Genomic DNA, 13,738 nt, shown 5'->3' with positions numbered 1-13,738 from the left:
CTCCCCCACTTCAGGAATTATCCCCTCGGTCAGGAAACATCCCCTAGTGAAAGAATTGTCCCCCAGTTCAGGAATTATTCCCTCGGTAAGGAAATCTCCCCCATTTAAGGAGCTCTCCCCCAGTTCAGGAGTTATCCCCCAGTTGAGGAACTCTCCCCTCAGTAAGGAATTACACCCCAGTGCAGAGCTCTCGCTCGGTTCAGGAGCTCTCCCCTCGGTAAGGAATTATCCCCTAGTTCAGGAATTATCCCCTAGTTCAGGAATTATCCCCTAGTTCAGGAATTATCCCCCAGTTTCGGAGCTCTCCCCCCTCTCAGGAGCAGTCCCGGTTCCGCGCTCTCCTCAGGCCGGGCAATCCCCGCTCGGTGCCCGCAGTTCCGGGCGCGGCCCGCAGGGGGCGCGCGGGGCGGGCGGCGCAGGCGCGCAGGGCGGCGGCCGCGGGCGGCGGCGGCAGCGGGGCCGCAGCGAGCGGGGCCCGGCCCGGCCCGTCCCGACCCCCGCCCGGCGCCTCCCCGCGCCCCGAGCGGCCCCGCCGAGCCCCGAGCGGCCCCGCCGAGCCATGGCGGCGCGGCCGGGAGGGTGAGCAGCGACACCGCGGCGGCCCGGCCGGCCCCGATGCGGAGCGGCCGCCATGCAGCCGCCGCCGCAGCCCTACGAGTTCCTGGGCGAGGAGAACGGCCCGAAATGGCGCGGCCTCTTCGTGCCCGCCCTGCGCAAGGTCAGTCCCGGCGCCGAGCGGCGGCACCTGCTCCGAGGCGGCCCCGCCCTGCCCCGCGGCAGCGCCCCGAGCCCCCCGCGGCTCCCTCAGCGCCGCCGGGGCCGCTCCGGGCCGGGGATGCTCCGGGAGCTGCTGGGGCACCTGCGCTCGCTGGAGTTCGCTCTGCGCTTCCCTTGCGGCTCTCGCTTCCAGGGGCTGGTGTCCCGGCTTGATCTGGCTTGGCTTGGAGGGGATCTTAAATCTCATCTCGTTCTAACTGCCTGAAATGGCAGGGACACCTTGCACTGACACCAAGCCCTGTCCAGCCTGGCCTTGGGCACTGCCAGGGATCCAGGGGCGGCCACAGCTGTTCTGGGCACCCTGATAGCGTTGCTGATGTGCAGGGGAATGGCATCCTTCATCCCTTCCTTCATGCTTTCCTTCATCCCATCATTTACCCCTTCCTTCATCCTTTCATCTCCTCTTCTTCCCTTCCTTCATCTTGCCTTCACCCCTTTTTCATCCCTTCCTTTGTCCCCTCCTTGATCCCCTCCTTCATGCTTTCCTTCATCCCCTCCTTCACCCCTTCCTTTACCCCTTCCTTCATCCCTTCATCTTCTCTCCTTCCCTTCCTTCATCTTGCCTTCACCCCTTCTTCATGCCTTCCTTCGTCCCCTCCTTGATCCCCTCCTTCACCACTTCCTTCATGCTTTCCTTCATCCCCTCCTTCATCTCCATCCCTTCCTTCATCGCTTCTTTTATCCCTTTCTTCATCCCATCCTTCACCCCTTCCTTCATCCCTTCTTCCATGCTTTCCTTCATCCCCTCCTTCACCCCTTCCTTCATCCCTTCATCTCCTCTTCTTCCCTTCCTTCATCTCTTCTTCATCCCGCCCTTCTCTCCTTCCTTTATCCCTTCACCCCTTCATCTCTCCTTCACCCCTTTATTCTTTCCTTCCTTTATCCCTCCATCCCCTGCCAGGTGTTTCCCCTGACCCTTCCCGGCGCTGTCGCTGCCCCTGGGGTGACACCGTGCCAGGGCCACCTGTGCCGCCCTGTGGCACATCCACACTGCACAGCCGAGAGGGGGAACCACGCAGCAGGTGGATCTGTGGCTTTGGGATGTGTTTGCACGGCAGGGAAGCTCCAGCCCACCTCCCTTGTAACCCCCAGTACTGTAAAAAAGTGATAAATTGAGGCTGGAGGGAGCAGTGCCCTGCTGGGATTTCCAAAAGCTGAGGGTTGTTCCATAATTCTGACCGTCATTTTCTGCTGGTTTGGTGCTGCCACACAAACACTTTAGGCAATGGTGAGTTGTTTTTCTCTTTTTCCCCCAGAACAGATGTAGTGATGCTGTTGGATAATGATTCTGTGTTACTTTTTCCAATAGAATAAAAGATCTGCATTTGTATTGGGTGCCTAAGTAGTCTTGTGGCTGGCATAGAAACCACTAATTGCCTGTCTGAGGAATCCTGGATTTTGTGCTCTTCACCCCAAAATCTCCTGATGGAAGCTGCTTTAGAGAGTGCCAGGCTGTTCTTTGGCTCATCTCTCTGCATTAACCCCAGCCAGCACCTGCCCAAACGGGAGCCACAGCTGCCAAAACGTTCCCTTAAAACTGAGAGGTGCTTTCATCATCCTCAAGCACAAATGCAGCAAAAGTTGTTGGGTCCGTGCTGCTTTCCCAGCTCCGTTTGTGCATTTGGTTTTGGTGAAAAAAGCAGCAATTTTGGTGAAACGAGCAGAGGAAGCAGGGTTGTGATGCCAGTGAGTGCCTGTAAAAATGTGTGTTTGCTTTCAGCCAGGTTTTTGCTCCCTGGGAAAGTTCCTTGTGTGCAGGACCCACCCTGGAGCATGAGGCAATCTGGCTGTAATGTGAATTTCTGCTGTGAACACACTGAATCAGTGAGTCAACCCAAAACTGTATCGTTGTCAGCCTGCTGGGGAAGCACATCAGTGTTAAAAGATACTCTTTAATAAAAAACAAGCGCTGCAGATCTTAAAATGGGCAGAAATTATCCAAAATAACTATTCCACCATTCCTAGGGGAGCTCAAGAACTGGCACTGAATCCAGAGTGTGAAATCCTCAAATTTTCTGTTAATTCCCCAATTAATTAAACATCCTCACTGCCTTTTTTACAGATAGTTAAAAATCCACTTGTTGGCCAGCTGAGATGGGATTTCTCCAAGCAGGTTGCTTTGAGGTGAAAACTTTAAATAAACTTTAGTATTTTTTTAGTTAAACACCTGGAATAAAGGAGTTTTTTTAACTCTTAACTTGTGTTTTTAATACACTGTGCATTATTTCCCATTCCTGAAAAAATTCCCATTATTTTCCTTTAAATGATCACTGCTTGAAGAAGAGAAACAGAAAGCACAAAAAGAAGATAAATTCTGGTTCTCTTTGTGCATGTTAAAGTGGGAAAAAGATTTAATTCTAAAATGCCCAAAGATGTGGAGCTGGATAAGGAGCCCATGCAGTTCACTAACAATAAAAATTATTTCTTTGTTATTTGGATTTTAAGTCCAGAACATGCTTTGAAGAGCTCCAATCCCTTTGTTGTGCACTCAGCAAGTTTAAGGTAACTTCTTTGTATCAAACCACTTTCAAACTCTTGCTCTGCTTCAATTCTATGCAGTGGACACTTAAAAATGGTCAAACACATCAGTTGTTACCTTAATACATGAAAAAAATAGGAGAATCTGTCTTTTGAACAATATTTTTATTTATGTTTTTATGTTTATTTATATTTTATTATATATATTTAGTTATTAAATTTTTATTTTTATTTATATAATGCAATTATATGCATTTGTACTCTTTAAGATGAGTAGAGAGTGACAATTTTTACATTAGGGTGGGAGTCTTTTTAGGAAAAACCCAAAGCTAAGTTTTAAAACATCTTTAAACCAGATTTTACATATTTTTATGCCCACATTCCTTGGCACTGGCACCTGGGGGTCCTGTGAGTTGGAAATTAGAAACAGTTCCATGTGTTTGCCTCTGTTCCAGCTGCAGATGGACAAGCACATCCTTGCTCCAAACCACTTTATTTCTTTCTTTTCTGCTGCTGCTGTGCTGGAAATGCAGCAGGGAGTGAGGGAAATTGGATATAAAATCCTTTCAGAGTGAATGAATCAGAAGAAAACTTTATTTTTGATGTGATCACTGAGGTTTGGTGACTCGAGCTGCTGTTTGGAGCAGGTGAATCACCCCAAGCAGATCCTGATAAAGGTTTTGGTTTTGGTTTTTTTTTGTTTGGTTTTGGTTTTGGTTTTTTTTTGGTTTGATTTTGGTTTTGGTTTTTGTTTGGTTTTCGGTGTTTGGGTTGGTTTTGCTTTCTTTGGCCTTTGCTGGGGGAGATGTCAAAGGGTGAAACCCTTTTTTAAAGCTGATTTTTGGGTTTGGGATCACCTTTCCTAGATGGAACTCCCCAGAGCTGAGGTATTTTACAGGTGGAGACTGGGATTCCAATCCTCTGTGAACTATTGAATGGGATTCCATTCAATAATGGGAATTATTTTGGGAATTATTTTGCAGGTTGATACTGGGATTCCAATCCTCTGTGAATTATTGAATGGGATTCCATTCAATAATGGGAATTATTTTGGGAATTATTTTGCAGGTGGAGACTGGGATTCCAATCCTCTGTGAATTATTGAATGGGATTCCATTCAATAATGGGAATTATTTGGGGAATTATTTTGCAGGTTGATACTGGGATTCCAATCCTGTGGGAATTATGGAATGGGATCCCAGTCCTGTGTGAGTTATTTTGGATGTTGATGATGGGATCCCAGTCCTGTATGAATTATTAAAAGGGATTCTGGTTCTGTGGGAATTATTTTGCAGGTTGATAGTGGGATTCCAGTCCTGCATTAATTATTATTTTAGAGGTTGATGCTGGGATTTCAGTCCTGTGGGAATTATTGAATGGGATTTCAAGCCTGTGTGAGTTATTTTGCAGGTTAACAATGGGATTCCAGTCCTGTATTAATTATTTTGAAGGTTGATACTGGGATTCCAGTCCTGTATGAATTATTTTACAGGTGATACTGGGATTTCAGACCTCTGTGAATTATTGAATTGGATTCCAGTCCTGTGGGAATTATTTTAAAGGTTGAGACTGGGATTTCAATTCTGTATGAATTATTGAATGGGATTCCAGTCCTGTGTGAATTATTTTGCAGGTTAATACTGGGATTTCAGTCCTGTATGAGTTATTTTACAGCTTGATACTGGGATTCCAGTCCTGTATGTAATATTTTACAGGTTAATATTGGGATTTCAGTCCTGTGTGAATTATTAAATGAGATTCCAGTCCTGTGTGAATTATTTTGCAGGTTGAGGCTGGAATTTCAGTCCTGTGTGGGTTATTTTACAGGTTGATACTGGGATTCCAGTCCTATGGGAATTATTTTACAGTTTGAGACTGGGATCCCAGTCCTGTGTGAATTATTAAATGGGATCCCAGTCCTGTGTGAATTATTTTACAGGTTAATACTGGGATTCCAGTCCTGGATAAATTATTTGCAGGTTGATACTGGGATTTCAGTCCTGTGGGAATTATTGAATGGGATTTCAAGCCTGTGTGAGTTATTTCACAGGTTAATAATGGGATTTCAGTCCTGTATTAATTATTTTGCAGGTTGATACTGGGATTCCAGTGCTGTATGAATTATTTTAAAGGTTGATACTGGAATTTCAGACCTCTGTGAATTATTGAATTGGATTCCAGTCCTGTGGGAATTATTTTAAAGGTTGAGACTGGGATTTCAATTCTGTATGAATTATTGAATGGGATTCCAGTCCTGTGTGAATTATTTTGCAGGTTAATACTGGGATTCCAGTGCTGTATGAATTATTTTACAGGTTGATACTGGGATCCCAGTCCTGTATGAATTATTGAATGGGATTCCAGTCTGTGTGAATTATTTGTCAGGTTGATACTGGGATTTCAGTCCTGTGGGAATTATTGAATGGGATTCCAATCCTGTGTGAGTTATTTCACAGGTTAATAATGGGATTTCAGTCCTGTATTAATTATTTTGCAGATTGATACGGGGATCCCAGTCCTGTGGGAATTATTAAATGGGATTCCAGTCCTGTGTGAGTTATTTTACAGGTTAACACTGGATTCCAGTCCTGTGGGAATTATTTTGCAGGTTCATATTGGGATTCCAGTTCACTGTGAATTATTGAATGAGATTCCAGTCCTGTATGAATTATTTTACAGGTTGATACTGGGATCCCAGTTCTGTATGAATTATTGACTGGGATCCCAGTCCTGTGTGAGCTATTTTGCAGGTTGATACTGGGATCCCAGTTCTGTAGGAATTATTTGATGGAATTCCAGTCCTGTGTGAGTTATTTTGCAGGTTGATACTGGGATTCCAGTCCTGTATTAATTATTTTTCATGTTGATACTGGGATCCCTGTCCTGTGGGAATTATTTCATGGGATTCCAGTCCTGTGGGAATTATTTGCAGGTTGATCCTGTGATCCCAGTTCTGTAGGAATTATTTGATGGGATTGCATTCCTGTGGGAATTCCAGAGGCAGCAGCTGAGTGTGTCACTCCCTCCAGCCCACTGGAGGTCCCAGTTTAACATCCTGGATCTGAGTTGCACAAAAGGATTTTGGGAATTGTAGTCGAAAAATTCACTTGTACCGAATACCTTCTATTGGTACCTGGAATAAATTTCTGTTCCTTTTATTTTCTTTTCCTGATCTCTCTGGAATGTGACCTAAAGCAGCCCCTAAACACCAACCAGCAGCTGCTGAAGGATTCCCTTGGAACAGATTTATAAGGCCAGGAAAAAAACCCAAAAAAAACCGCAGAGAATTAGAGTGTAAATTTGAAAGCAGTGAGGAGTGTGAGGAATTTATAGACATGGATTTATTCACCTTACAGCATTCCTGTGTGTCCTGAGCTTACGTTTCACAAGGCATGGAGGGACAGGAGCCAGGGAATGGCTCCCAGTGCCAGGGGCAGGGATGGGTGGGAGATTGGGAATTGGGAATTGCTGGATCCCTGGCAGTGCCCAAGGCCAGGCTGGACACTGGCACACCCTGGGACAGTGGGAGTGTCCCTGCCATGGCAGGGGTGGCACTGGATGGGTTTCAATCCAACCCAAAGCATCCCAGGATCCCATCATTGGGATTTGTGTGCACTGGCCAATTCAGAATGTATTTCTGTCAACAAGAGCCGTGTGTTCGGCTGCTCTGCTGTTTGATTTTTCCAAACTAAGCTCAGGAGCATCTCCCAGGGATTCTCAGTTTGGGTGTTCTCCCTGCTCCACTCACAGTTAAACCCCACGGGCACCACATGTTGGGATCATCCTGGCTCTGGGCACTATTTGCATTTTCTAAAACAATTCCACCATTGCTCTGGACCACTCATCAAATTTCCAGAGCATGACTAAAGGGTTCATTCTTAGCAAGTGTTGCACAGACAGATATAAAGGAGCATTTTGAGGACTTTTTTTGAGTTTACATTAGTTCAGTGCTTCTGTATTTTTAAACCTGTGGGAGTTTCTGTGTTGTGATGTGTGAGGTTGGGGTTGAGGTCAGGAGGTGCAGGGTGTCCAGATTTATTCCATGCATGTTTCCATGGCAGGACCAGGCTCCCCTTAGGAATTATTTAATGTATTTTAGCCTCATTATAATGGATTCTTGTTCAAAGCATTTTAATTCCATTAGTATTTATTATTATTTAATGCATTATAATTCCAACAGCAAAGCTGCTTGTTAAAACAAATAGTTACATTTAGGTTTGAAATCTCTCAGGTCATTGAGCTTCTCATAAATGCGTTTATTTGAGCTCAGAAGCCTGGACCTTTGCAGCCTGCAGCGAATTTGAGTGACCTGGGATAGTGGGAGGTGTCCCTGCCCATGGCAGGGATCTGGAATGGGATGGGTTAAACATTCCTCCAACCCAAACCAGTCTGGGATTTATGGATGCATCAGCCTGGAACCATCTATGGATGCATCAGCCTGGTCCTGTTACTGAAATTTGTTATTTTCATGCTTTTTTTCACTGTAACCAAGTTCCTGCCACAGGAACCCGTGGCTGGCAAACAGCAGCAGGAGAGTTGTGAGCTGAAGGTGGATTTGAGCTCCCAGGTGCTCACTGGGATTTCCTTGGCAGCTCCAGCAGGAGGAACACTTCCCATCTGTGCCGTTCACATGGGAATTGGTGTTTGCCTTGCCTTGGATCAAAAACCCCCAGAGCCCTTGGCTGCTGGGATTCAGCTCCCCAATCCCAATCCCAAATCCAATGGTGGGTGCTGTTCCCACCTTCTCATCTCCCACCTCCCCTGCTCTGCTGCTTCCAGCCCTGTCTCTGCACAGTCACCCTTATCTGATCAGCTCCAGAGGAGCTGTGCGCTCTGGGATTTGTTATCTAATCAATCAGCTCCAGAGGAGCTGTGCACTCTGGGATTTGTTCTCTGATCGGCTCCAGAGGAGCTGTGCACTCTGGGATTTGTTATCTGATCAATCAGCTCCAGAGGAGCTGTGCGCTCTGGGATTTGTTCTCTGATCGGCTCCAGAGGAGCTGTGCGCTCTGGGATTTATCTGATCAGCTCCAGAGGAGCTGTGCACTCTGGGATTTGTTATCTAATCAATCAGCTCCAGAGGAGCTGTGCGCTCTGGGATTTGTTATCTAATCAATCAGCTCCAGAGGAGCTGTGCGCTCTGGGATTTGTTCTCTGATCAGCTCCAGAGGAGCTGTGCGCTCTGGGATTTATCTGATCGGCTCCAGAGGAGCTGTGCGCTCTGGGATTTGTTCTCTGATCGGCTCCAGAGGAGCTGTGCGCTCTGGGATTTGTTATCTAATCAATCAGCTCCAGAGGAGCTGTGCGCTCTGGGATTTGTTATCTAATCAATCAGCTCCAGAGGAGCTGTGCGCTCTGGGATTTGTTATCTGATCAATCAGCTCCAGAGGAGCTGTGCACTCTGGGATTTGCTTTCCCAATGACCTCACTGATTGCCTCCGTGCCAGCCTTTCCCGCCAGTGCTTCCTGAGGTTACTCATGTGCAAAACCTGATTTTCCTGCACCCAGGGCTGTGACCGTGCTCACAGGGGTCCCAGGAAGAGATGAGGATCTGACTCCATGTTTCAGAAGGCTGATTTATTATTTTATGATATATATTACATTAAAACTATACTGAAAGAATAGAAGAAATTATTTAATCAGAAAGCTGGCTAAGAATAGAAAAAGAAAGAATGATAATAAAATCTTGTGACTGACCTGAGTCGGAGCCAGCTGACTGTGACTGGCCATTAATTAAAAACAACCACAGAGACCAATCCCAGACACACCTGTTGCATTCCACAGCAGCAAATAAATATTTTGTTATTTGTTAACATTGTGTTCCTGAGGTCTCTCAGCTTCTCAGGAGGAAAAATCCTAAGGAAGGATTTTTCCTTCCTTAGGAGCTCTGGGCCTGTGAGCAGAAATCAGAATTAAACCCAGGGTTTGGGCTGAGACCTTGGGAAAGGCTCCCAAACTGAGCAGCCAGAAGTGAGAATGTGGATTTATCAATTAAAACAGAGACACACTGAGCTAAGCAAAGCAAAGTTTAGAGTTTAAGATACAGAAATAAAAGCAGTTCCAGAGGTAAACAAGGAGTGTAGGATGCAGCACTGTGGGTTTGTGTGCCATAACAGGAGTGGCTAAGAAAGCTCACACTGCAGCGTGGGTCCATGAGATGAAATATTTAAGGATTGGGTTAAAAACATAAATATCCTCGTTGGTGGTGGTTTATTATCAATAAATCATTAAAAAGTCTTATAACTGAGGGTCTTGTGACCTTCTGAGCCCTGCAGTGAAGGTGTGAGCCCAACTCACCCTTCCTGTACAGGATAAGAAAATAAATCCCAAAATGTAAAATCTCAGAGGTCCCATCTCCGACTCACTCCAAACCCCTTCAGAAATGCCCCAAATGTTCATTCCCTGAGGGCACAGCCACCTCGAGGTGTGTCCCTCCCTGTCACTGCCAGAGCCTGTGCTGGGCTCCCTCAGGCTTCATCTCCATTTCAACAAAGCATTTTGTGCATGGATCAATTCCAAACACTTCACTTTCCATCAGGTTTGAAGATTAAAATGTGTGTATATATATATATACACACACACACACACACATATATATATATATATATATATATATAAACACACACATATATACACACACACACACATATGTATATATATACACACATATATACACACACACACACACACATATATATATATATACACACACACACATATATATATATAGTTTGTGGACATGTAAACAAACCCCCATTTTAGCTTCTCCTTGACTCTATATAAAAAGAAAACAATAATTAATTAAAGAAGAATTTGTGTGTATTTGTGTAATTTTAAATGTGGGTTTTTTTCTGTAGGCACCAAGCAGCTTTCCCAGGAGATTTCAGGACAGCCTTTGATGCTGTTTCAGTCGGATCCTGTCTGTACCACCCATCATTCCTGCTTTAATTCACCCTCCCCTCAACTAGAATATTCTGTAGGAGATTATTTACACAGCTAAAGATGAAAAAAAAAAATCACATTTCCACCAAAGTGGTGGAGTAAGATAATTTTTAATACCCCTGTACAGTCAGTTGAGGGATAATTTTATTTTGCTAACCATGCTTCAGTAAAAAAGCCAAATGTTGTATGTAGATAAAAATTCTCTTTTACTTAAGGGACTGCTTCATGCTGTTCCTCTCTCAGCATGTTTTAGTCTGATTTAAGAAAGACAGGCCAGCCAGAAATTGCTGTGCTGGAAATAAAATAAGAAATCAGTGTTTTTATTTTTAAAAAGTTGACAGTGCATTTTTATTGGGGATTTCTCTTCAAGTATTTAAATCTTTGTGGTTCTTTCTAAAGAATAATGCTTGAAAATTGGGAATATCAGTGCTGTCCCCTTTCAATGAACAATGGAATCTTTAAGTTGCTCCATTTGGTTCCCTTCTTCCTCTGGAGCATCATCCAGATGAGGGGTTAAAAATGTCTTTGGAGCAGATGTTTTGTGTTTCTTGTGGTCAGGGTTATCTTTAGGAGAGAAAAGATAAGAAGGAATTAAAACACTGATTTAAAAAAAATTAAATTAAAAAAATCAATTTAAATTAAAAACTTCCTGTTCTGAAATCTCAGGTAACACTGGAATTCCATTTTCTGAAAATGTAGTTTTGAATATGGGTAGAAAACTGGGATATTTTTAGCAAATATTTCGGGAAGATGAATCCATGTTTTTGTGGTGGACTGTGCTGCTGCAGACTCAATGTGCACATCATGGATTTGGGAATTTTCTGTTCTTGGGGGTTTTTAAATGAAAAATCTCTTGTTTTGCTCAAGTGCTCTCTGTGGAACAGCTGGAGCTTTCTGGATGTGCTTTCACTACCAAAATAATCTATTAAGTAAAAATATATTTAGGTGTTGTAGCCAAGCTGTTGGTTTGTCTCAGAAAAGGCTAAAAAGAACTTCTTGCAGATCTCTATTTTTCTCTACTTTTTCCCTCAGTTTTTTATCATTTCAAATGAAACCCTTTGATAATTTCTTTTCTACTCTGAACTTCTGCATTTCCTGAAGTCTGAGATCCAGAATTCCTGTGAATTCAAATCCTGAATTCATAATTAACCCATTATATTGGTTAAAAAATTAAATAAGATCAGGTTGTTTCTAGTTTTAATACCATTTATCTCCATGAAAAGTTTTATCCTCATCCTTTCTGAGCAGACTCTTTGCTCTGAGGATTAATAACATCTCACTGAGAAGGAATTTTGAGGAGAAGCTTTTGAGGATTTTCATCAAATGAAAATGCTTAAAATTTTGAGGAGAAAATCCTGAAAATCCTGAAAATTTTGAGGAGAAGCTTTTGAGGATTTTCATCAAGGGTGGGAGAATGGGGAAAAGCTGAGGAGCAAGAGAAGGAGCAGTTTAGGAATTTCAATGTAAAATAAAATTATGTCCCCCAGAAAGGCCCTAAGGCCAAGCTTAAATGCCACCCTTGTTTAATTTCTTTTCATTGGAACAACTTGGACTAAACCTTTGTAAATGACACTAAAAATTAGTTATTTCTGCTAATTCTAATCTCTCTTTAATGACTCCACACACTCTGATGTTTCATAGATAAAATAGGTAAAAAATGTTCTCAGTCAGGATTTGGGGAGTTCTTTGAAGAATAAATGTTCTCAGTCAGGATTTGGGGAGTTCTCTGAAGAATAAATGTTCTCAGTCAGGATTTGGGGAATTCTGTAAAGAATAAATGTTCTCAGTCAGGATTTGGGGAGTTCTTTAAAGAATAAATGTTCTCAGTCAGGATTTGGGGAGTTCTTTAAAGAATAAATGTTCTCAGGATTTGGGGAATTCTTTAAAGAATAAATGTTCTCAGTCAGGATTTGGGGAGTTCTCTAAAGAATAAATGTTCTCAGTCAGGGTTTGGGGAGTTCTTTACAGAATAAATGTTCTCTCCTTGATCCAGTGGCATCTCATTGGATCAGCTGGTGCCCAGCTTTTATTGCAGCATTTTTGTTTTGCTCTGACAAACATTGTCTTGAGATGAAATCGGTTTTTTCCTCTCAGCATTTATGTCCAAATGACTTCTCTGGAAGGCAGGGAGTGCAGAAGCGCCTCTGGGAGCTCTCAGGGTGCTGCAGATTCATTTCCAGAGGCAGCTGAGCTTCCAGATCCTCTGGGGAGAGTTGTCTGAACCAGGAGATGTTGGGCTTTGCTGTTGGCTTTGCTCCTTTTGAAGGAAAATTGACTGCAGGACTTAGAGAGGGCCACAGAGGTGGTTTGAGGGATGGAACAGAAATGAGGGAAGGCTGGAAGAGCTGGGAATGTTCCCCTGGAGAGGAGAAGGCTCCAGGGAGAGCTCAGAGCCCCTGGCAGGGCCTGAAGGGACAGAAGTTGTTGCTGTTGGTCCATCCAGGTTCAGGAATTGATCAAATCCTCGCATTTTAGGGGGAAAACCAGCTGGGGTTTGATTAAACCCACAGGATTTAGGAGCTGTTCCACAGGAAAGAGCTGAAAACCAGGAAGGATGGGCACTGGGAGAGCTGGGAAAAGGGGAATTGGATCCATGGGTGAGGCAATTCCAGGAATTCTGTGCAGGAGTTACCTCCCAGGAGCCAAAATGGTTCAAAAATGCACCTCTGCTGGGGAAACAGGATAACTGGGAATGTTCACATGGGGAAGGGAAGGATCCAGGGGGACCTGAGAGCCCCTGGCAGGGCCTGAAGGGGCTCCAGGAGAGCTGGAGAGGGACTGGGGACAAGGGATGGAGGGACAGGAGCCAGGGAATGGCTCCCAGTGCCAGAGGGCAGGGATGGATGGGAGATTGGGAATTGGGAATTCCTGGCTGGGCTGGAATTGCCAGAGCAGCTGTGGCTGCCCCTGGATCCCTGGCAGTGCCCAAGGCCAGGCTGGACACTGGGGCACCCTGGGACAGTGGGAGGTGTCCCTGCCATGGCAGGGGTGGGATGGGATGGTGTTTAAGGTCCCTCCTAATCCAGGATTCCTAAAGTGAAGCTGAGATTCCTGGCACTGTGTGAGGAGGGCTCTGCTCCTCAGCCTCATGCACACCCGTGTGCCCCAGGGAGGTTCAGGGGATGCGCTGTCGGTGAAAGTTTGTGCCGTGAGCGGTCACACTGGGAACTGCAGTCAGGTGCAAATAAAACCATTTCTGTGCAGCGAAGTCTGAAATGAGTGACTGCAGGGAGGAGAAGAGCTCTGGTCAGGGAATGGGAGCTCCCATCTTCTCCCGATCCTCCTCCTCTCCTGCTGCTGTTGGTGTCAGTTCTGTGCAGCACCGCTGAGGGCTCGCTGTGGGACAGAATTCCCTTGGATCGCCCTGCTGGGCCTGCTCCTGCTGCAGCGCTGCTCTGGGACACAGCCAGCGCTTCCTGCTCTGCCATTGTTGTGGGAATGAAACTCTCACGTTCAGGAAGAGCACAAAATGCCCTGGCTGTTGTTGGAAACCTGCTGTCTTAAGGAGGAGCTTTCAAGGAGTGGGTTTGGTTTTCTTGAG

The 13,738-nt window shown here is 45.0% G+C and overlaps 1 protein-coding gene across 1 annotated transcript in view; it reads left to right on the top strand.

Moving 5' to 3' along the window:
• The first annotated feature begins 478 nt into the window (after positions 1-478).
• Positions 479-13,738, top strand: part of SOS2 (SOS Ras/Rho guanine nucleotide exchange factor 2) — a 57,125-nt gene continuing 43,865 nt past the window's right edge. The window contains exon 1 of the mRNA XM_064715917.1: positions 479-718. Within this exon, the coding sequence (XP_064571987.1) occupies positions 632-718 (87 nt within the window). The 5' untranslated portion in view covers positions 479-631. The remainder of the gene's footprint in view (positions 719-13,738) is intronic.

The sequence above is a fragment of the Zonotrichia leucophrys genome, chromosome 5, assembly GCF_028769735.1.
Source record: "Zonotrichia leucophrys gambelii isolate GWCS_2022_RI chromosome 5, RI_Zleu_2.0, whole genome shotgun sequence".
In the NCBI taxonomy this organism is placed as follows: domain Eukaryota; kingdom Metazoa; phylum Chordata; class Aves; order Passeriformes; family Passerellidae; genus Zonotrichia; species Zonotrichia leucophrys.
Note: the sequence above shows the minus strand (reverse complement) of the source record. Positions and strands in the feature narration are given on the sequence as shown.